This window comes from Ranitomeya variabilis, chromosome 3 (genome assembly GCF_051348905.1).
Source record: "Ranitomeya variabilis isolate aRanVar5 chromosome 3, aRanVar5.hap1, whole genome shotgun sequence".
In the NCBI taxonomy this organism is placed as follows: domain Eukaryota; kingdom Metazoa; phylum Chordata; class Amphibia; order Anura; family Dendrobatidae; genus Ranitomeya; species Ranitomeya variabilis.
This window is the reverse complement of record NC_135234.1, coordinates 667,898,011-667,906,240: the sequence shown is the minus strand read 5'-3', so window position 1 is coordinate 667,906,240 and position 8,230 is coordinate 667,898,011. Positions and strand designations below refer to the sequence as shown.

Sequence of the window (8,230 nt, the reverse complement as noted above, 5' to 3'; positions counted from 1 at the left end):
TAGTATGATTTAATTCCTTAGGATGGTGGTCGATACATATGGGAACATTGCTCCAGGCGGCCATGATGGACTTTCAGTGATTGAAATGGCTTTGGTAAACTGTATATAGGGACATGTTATGGGAGGATTTCTCTCACCACCTACTAGATATCTTGTAATATACAACTTGTACTGAGTGCCACAATTTTTCTGATGTCTTACATATACCACATCTTTTTACTCGTGTGTCTTTTAACTTTTTGTATTGTGACAATAACATTTTTAGTATTTTTTATTCAAACTCCTATGATTCTTCAGTATTTTTTATTCCTACATAAGTAGCGTAATCATATTCCATAACACTTTACTGATATTATCATCACTGTCCCCATTGGGGCTCATTATCTAGATTCCCTATCAGTATGTCTTTGGAGTGTGTGAGGAAACCGCAGAACCTGGAGGAAACCCACACAAACACGGGGAGAACATACAAACTCCTTGAAAATGTTATCCTTGATGGGAAGAGGACCCAGGACCCCAGCGCTGCAAGGCTGCAGTGCTAACCACTGAGCCACCGTGTTATGAACTGGTTTAAATGGATAATCATTTAAACCAGTGAGAGACAACAGTCTGTTTGGTGAGAGTACCAAAAGAAGCAGGCCTCAGATAGGCAGCACTAGTGAGGTACGAGAGACCCATGAGGTTAACCAAAAAGATGACGAAAAATAATTGTATTAACAACACTGCTTTATTTTTTCAGATATGTAATACCTAACTCACAACACTAGAGGGCATCTCAAGCTTAATAATGGAGTGAACAGCGACTAAGGCAGTAATAAACGGAAATAAAAACTCCGACAATGAAGTAAAACCAGTTTAAGGTATTTTATCATATCAACATGAATAACTTTGCTTTATGGTACAATGCATATGACAAACAGAGAAATAATCTAACGTAGTGCTCCAATGTCATATACCATAAAGAAAACCTCAGCAGACAGAGTGGATTTAGTGTAAAGGTGAGAGCTGTCTGCATTTATAATAATGGGGTGTCTGATAACTAATGTGGTGTCTGGCTTGTATTAAGGTGGAACTCCGTTTTGGGTGAATATTACCAGCCAGGCAGCTGCAATCGATCTTTGCTTCCATATTACACCAGATGTCAATGTAAAGAGTCAAACTGATCTGTCACGGGAGCCACCTGGCAAGTAAAATTCTTAGATCGTGGCGTTCCCACTGTGTGCTGGTATGAGCCTTTCTTGAAGTCTAAAATATTAATGGAGCACATTTCTGGAGACCCTTGGTTATCTCAATAAGATAAAAAAAAATAATTGTACTTATTCCAGATGGTTAATTCTTGGCCACTTATGTCAATGGGTAACTATAAAAAGCTTGGCCTAGCACCCTTTCTGACTTCCAGTTGTAAGGAGGCGACATATTAAGACAGGCAGAGGTCATAATTTGGGCACAATGCTGGGTTTCTTTGCTTCTAGAGGAGCCTCCAATTTATGGCTCTAGACACAGTGCAGCATTCGGCCTCCCAGCACCGGGGATGTGACAGATCATTTCCAAGGAAAGGCGCTCTGGATCCTTTATGAGTCTAGTTCCACCCGCAATGAGGGGATTTCTGTCCTGGCTCCAGGCAAACTAGAATAGCTAAAAAAAAAAAAAAAAAAAAGATGCATTTAGTATATTATCCAATAACTATTTTAAGCTGTGTGCACACAATGAGTTTTCGATGCTGCGCATATTCGTTGCGTCAAAAATGCAACATCTTACAGTTCCAGAAAAGTGGATGGGATTTACAGAAATCTGCCCGCTGTGCTTTTTTTTTTTTTTTTAACGTAAACTGACCTGCGGTGCATGTTTCAAATCTGCAGCTTATCAATTTCTCTTGTGGATATTCTGATTTTTTTGTGTGCAGATTTTTCCCATAGACTTTCATCAGATGTGCAAAATCTGCAGCTAAAAAATGCACATGCGTTTTTAGTGCATATTCGTGAAGGAAAACCATCAAAAATGCATATAATCCGCACATGACTATATCAATAAAGTGTATCAGGAAATATCAAACACAAAGCAGCTTTATATAAAACGTGGGACGCCAAAAAGAGACAAAAAAACACATGTAAAAAAACCGCAGTCATAAACAGCGAAAAAACGCAAGTAACCTAATCAAAAACTCAACGAAATCTCATTGTGTGAACAAAGCCTTAAATGGAACCTGTCACCAGATTTTTTTCTATATAAACCGTATCCATCACCGGTTAGCCATATTAATTAGCAATCTCTCTATATGAGCCTCCATAACCAGGAAAATGCCTTTTATATAACTGTATGCTAATCGTCTCTGAACGATCCCATCTATGACTCTAGACCAGTGTTTCTCAGCTCCAGTCCTCAAGACCCACCAACAGGTCATGTTTTCAGGATTTCCTTACTACTGCATAGGTGATGGAATTAATGGTTGAGCAGGTGATGAAATTACTAAGGAAATCCAGAAAACATGACCTGTTCTTGATGACTGGAGTGGAGAAACACTAATCTAGACCTTTCTAGTTGCCCCTTCTGTGCCCACAGCTGCCACCTCTCCTGCCTTGATTAACGTGGATAACATCTCCGTCGTAAACAAGGCAGCCCAGCTCTCGTGCCACCATACATGCTTTATGTCAATGAAGTCAGCAATAGCGGTTACAAAGGAGGTATCTGTTACGACCATTCAAATTTGTCACATCTCCAGCAGACTTTTCATCAAAACTGGAGTATAACACAAAATTAATGTGGCACCGTGCTCCACCATTAGGGACGTACTCCAGTCAGAGAGTACATGTCACAATTTATGCCACTTTGTGTCATGGATTATGATGAATTTGGTGGCCATGCCCCCTCCTCGCTAAGCTCCGCTCAGTTTTCAAGAAGCTGTCCAGAAGTGGCATAAAAATATCAATTAGTTTTACACCAGAATTCTGTTGAAACATTTTTGATCTATTCAAACCAAAGTATACTATAAAGTTGTAAAACCTTTCATTCATCGATTAATTAGGCATCATTATAGGGTTATTACTATCACAGCCATTCACGGCTGATTCTGTAGCTCCACTTCCGGTGGTTGGCGCTGAATGGCTGAAATGGGAGTAACCCTTTGATGTAAAAAATCCTGGCATTAGCAAGATGTGAAATACAGATGTTAAAAGGGGTTGTCTACTTCTGAGTAACACCAACTTAATCAATTGAGCACCCAAATTAAAGTAAAAACAGTGTATACTCACCTCCTGCAGTGGCGCCATTTAATCGGTGTCATTGCTTCTGTTCCAGGCGGTGATGTCACATTGCTGTGTCACATGTCCACTGCAGCTCATTATAATTCCGGCAGGGCATCCACTTTGATGAAATAGTAAAGGTTGCAGCTATTGAGTGGCCGCTCATTGGCTAAAGCTGGTACGTGACACAACAAGTACATCACTGCCAGAAACAGCGGCATTGACTTTGCTGGAATGGCGCTGCTGCAGGAGAGTGTGATGGTGTGATGTGCTATGTGGGTATCATTTTGTGTATATTTCTGTTTTACTTATTTTCATGGTATTCTCTTGTAGGATGAGTAATTTGCTAATTGGTGAATGGTTGTTGCTGCCATCTGATATCAGCCCCACAGTACTGTATTGTTTGCCAATATGCTAATGACATATTGACCTAGCTTGTGATGTGAGACACAATCTCAGATCCTGTGTGGAACTATGATGTGAACACAGCACCTCAGAGAGAAAGAAGAGTATATGGACTATGTTATCCTCTGTCTGCTGGATTGTTGGACTCTCGTCTCCCAGACCTTTTATCCTCTTACTGAACTGCATTCAGATTCTGGACTATCTTATCCTTTGTGTGGTGGGTTGTATATAGACCTTTCGTATTTTTGCCTAAATAAAGGTCTTGGAATTGTTCACTATTCTCTTGCTCTGTTGATGGTGTGATACCAGAGAAGGACCCTGTGAAAGAATACACACTGTTTAAATTTTAATTCAATCCTGAATTGATGAAGCAGGGCAGTAGTGGACAAATTCTTTAAAATAATACAATGCTCCATCCACTTATAGAACCTTTTTGCCGTACCTTGCTGACACTATTTGGTTCCCCCACCTTATCTCTGTTTTGCACTAGTTCAATGTATACGATCGTGTGAGCGAGCCCTACCAGTCACCACCCTTTCCAACCCAGAATAATCACATGTACATTTTATTTCTTCTGCCAACCAATTGATGTCAAAGTAAGACACCGTCAGTTACGGCGATAGGACGTACTGTATCTCCTTTTATACTTTGCTTTTCACATTTCATTGTACTAGAATGTACTAGAATGACTTACGGTACTTCATCTTCCATCTTGATGTTTCCAGAACTATTTATCTTGAACAATCGATAAGTGGCTGCTCTGGTTTTCTTTCTCCTTTGTTTCCTTGGCATCTGTGTTTGTTTGCCTACAACACAGTCCTGAAATATAATAATAACAGAACAGAAAATAATGGATCAAACTTTATATTGTTAGGAAAAGAACAAGAATAAAGGAACCTGGGTCCCTAAAACATATCGTGAGTACCTGCGATTATTAGAAACAGAGCTGCTGCGCCCTCCTTTACAGATTGGATTGTGACAGTGTTTGATGTAAAGGAATGACCAGACTTTGTGAACTCTACACTAGATTTGGACAATTCAGCTATTTCTCTAGAAAAAAGCTACAGGAAGTTATGAAAACATCTAAAGTAAAGCCAAATTAAAGCCTGATAATAAAGACTATGTGGTTTATACCCGTATTTGATTTCCCCTATATTTTCTCCTTTAACCCCTTCATCAACAGGCAATTTTTGCTTTTTGTTCTTTCGTTTTGTCTTTCCCCATTACCAAGGGTCATACTTTATTTTTTTTATTAGTACTAGCCGAATAGAACTTGTTTTTTTGTGGAATGAATTGCAGTTTTTAATGATTAACATATAATCTACTGAAAAATGGGAAAAAAAATCCAAATTTGGTGAAAGAGGTCCAAGGTCAAAAGCCAGAAGTGTATGTCATAGACAGAATGGTGGGACAAAGGTTTAGTCAGGTAACAGTCTATGGTGAGAATTCCAGGAAGGTAGCGTCCATAACATAAGGGCTACACAAGTGTATGGTCAAGGCAAATCCAAGCAAAGATCAGAATACAACACTAGGAGCACAGAACAAAGAAATACTTGTTGAGCAAAGCTACAATTGGCAGAAATCTGAGGCAGAAAGCTGTCTAAATAGCCAGGTAATTACTCTGACCAGGAGACACATGGATAAAGCCCTGGTGCACCCTGGTCCTGATTGGATGACTAAACTGTCAAACAAGACACGGACAGCTCAGCATGTCCCAGCATCTGATTGGACAGCTGAACTGTCAATCATCATACTGACATCTCAGAACGCTCCTGTCCTAGATTGGATGGCAGAACTGTCATTCACTGTGTCCAGACACAGTTACAGGAGGAATCATGACAGATAGGTCCACCAGGGTCATCTCCGCCATTATATTGATTTTATCAGCCATCAGGTTGCTGACTTTCCTGGTTTGTTCTACTCTTCCGACCATGATGTCCTTCTCTTGTGATTGCTCTCTTCATATGATGTGTCCAAAGTAAGAAAGTCATAGCTTGGTGATCCTTGCTTCGAATGACTTGTCTGGCTTGATTTGTCCCAAAATGGATGTTTGTTCTTGCCATCCATGGTATTGATAACATTCTTATTCAGCACCACACTTTGAAGGCGTTGATTCTTCTTCTGTCTTGTTTCTTTATCATCCAGTTTTCGCATCCATATGTTACTACAGAAAATACCAAACTATGTATAAGCCGTGTCTTAATTGCCAGTGAAATGTTATCTTGTCCAGTGACTTCATTGTTGATTTGCCCATAGCTATTCTCCTATTGACTTCCAGTGTCATTGCAGTGTGTTGACCGATCATTGATCCGAGTAGGTTGAAGTCCTTTACAACTTCCAGTTCATCGCCGTCCATCTCAAATGTGTCCTGGTTGTACATGGCAGTAGTCAATATCTTTGTGTTCGTTGCATTAAGTAGGAATCCCATGTTCGAGCTTTCCATCTTTACACTCTGTAATCCTTCATTCCATCTATGGTTGTTGCTATCAATGTTGTATCATCTGCGTACTTAAGATTGTTAATGATTTGTCAAGCAATTTTTATTCCTTCTTCCTTTTCAGCAAGTCCAGCCTTCCTGATAATAGCTTCTGCATATAAATGCAAGAGAATAAGGCCTAAAATAAAGTAGTAGGCTAGTGGAGAGCTTTTCCCAGGTGTTGCCGATGCATTAATCTCAGTAATCATTGCCTAGCCTGCCTGCAATTGTATCTATTTCTCATCTGAAGGTCAGACCCATTTTGTATTTAAATTGAAAATAAATTCAGCCAAAAATGTTCCCAATATCTACCCAGACAGTTTTTAGATTAAAGGGATTGTAAGCTACTCACGTATTTTTCCTAATATTCAAAAGCCATTTTTGCTATTCATATTTCATGTATTTCACTTTGACATGCTTTAACACGATTGAGTGCAATCATTTTCGTATATTGTACATGTAAGTAGCTGTTTTTTGGTATGCACCTGTTCAGACTAGTTTTTGATGTGCCAGTCAGTTTTCTGTTATTTGAATGCTAGCTTTCTGACTGAGCACTCCGCCATCACTTCACCATGTGGTGATTTTAATTACATCTGGTTCCTGCCAACCCATAAATGTAGGCTTTACTGAGAGAGGTGTCCACATTCACCCATTCATTCAGACATTAGTCTTAGAGAGGTGTTCACACTGGTCAGGGACCCATCAGACTCATGAGGCCACCTTGACGTTGGTTGATGGGCAGACATTATTTGGCCAAATTTTGTGCAAAGAGTCTCATGTATTTTTCCTAATATTCAAAAGCCATTTTTGCTATTCCCATTTCATAGATTTCACATTGACATGCTTTAACACGATGCAACCATCTTTGTACTGTATATTGTACATGTAAGTAGCTGTTTTTGGTATGCACCTGTTCAGACTAGTTTTTCATGTGACAGTCAGTTTTCTGTTATTTGTACTATAAAGCGATGTTCACACGCAGCGGTCATGCTGCAGCTTTAAACCACAGAAGCCCTTTTCACTGCAGTCTTTCCATTGTTTCTGAACACAATTAATTGTGCAGGGAAACCCTGTAAATTTGTGTGCCATTACGATCGACCACAAAGACTTGCACGTGAAAGAGCTGTTTACCTTCAAGATTAAAGAAGCGCTCCCATCCATGTTTTTATCCTATTAATATTGTGTGCTGCTGAGATTCACTGGTTTCTGAGCTGGCACTAGAAAATATGTATGAGTTATACATACTCCCAGCCAGCGGGCATGGCTTCGCTTCTATACACTTATATGGAGTGAGGCTGCATCCTCTAGTCGGCCAAGTCCACTGGACAACTGCATCACTAGATGGGGCCCAGCCTCAATCAATACAAATGTATAGAGCGAGGCCATGCTCACTTGTTAGGTTCTGGCCTGCAGTATGTATAATGCATACCCTCAGGTCCCAGCTCAGAAACTGGCAAATCCTCCCAGCGCACAGAGCATGTGATGGAGAATTCATAAGTCTGCAGTCACACAGAGTGCGACAACCTCTATAATAAGTTCAGAATTGCATTAGTGTGATAAAAGAGAAAAAAAAACACACCATCTGAACTCATGCCGCTTCTCAGCATTTGGTACTGTGTCCCCTGCCAGCCATCTGGCATCAATATCTGGTGGAAGGCATCATATGAACGCTGCAGTCAATCAATGACCCCTGAAAACCTGCAGCCCTCACGTTACATCCAAACTGGAAGATCAGATTATCTGCTATACTACTGGATTTTTTCACAAAAGCCATGTGTGATGACTATCTATCTATATAATCGTCTAAGGGTCACTTCTGTCTGTTTGTCTGTCACGGAAATCCCACGTCGCTGATTGGTCGTGGCCGGCAGGCCACAACCAATCAGCGACGGGCACAGTCCGGCAGCGAATTGGCCCCTCCGTACTCCCCTCCAGTCACTGCCCCCTCCCTACTGCCCTCCAGTCAGTGCCCCCATTGCAGTTTAGCAGTCCGTTAAACAGACTACGTTACACCGCGGCATAACGCGGTGCCTATGCAGCCTCAATAGTAAAAAGATCTAATGCTAAAAATAATAATAAAAAAAATCATTATATTCTCACCTTCCAGCGC

At 40.5% G+C, this 8,230-nt stretch overlaps 1 protein-coding gene across 2 annotated transcripts in view; it reads right to left on the bottom strand.

The window, feature by feature from the left end:
* Positions 1-708: 708 nt before the first annotated feature.
* Positions 709-8,230, bottom strand: part of PPP1R1A (protein phosphatase 1 regulatory inhibitor subunit 1A) — a 231,058-nt gene continuing 223,536 nt past the window's right edge. Inside the window, exons 6-7 of one of the 2 annotated variants that reach the window (XM_077297902.1) lie at positions 4,339-4,463; positions 709-1,635 (exon numbers count right to left, since the gene is read on the bottom strand). In XM_077297902.1, the coding sequence (XP_077154017.1) occupies positions 4,372-4,463 (92 nt within the window). In that variant the 3' untranslated portion in view covers positions 709-1,635; positions 4,339-4,371. The remainder of the gene's footprint in view (positions 1,636-4,338; positions 4,464-8,230) is intronic. The other variant, XM_077297901.1, reaches the window with a different exon arrangement.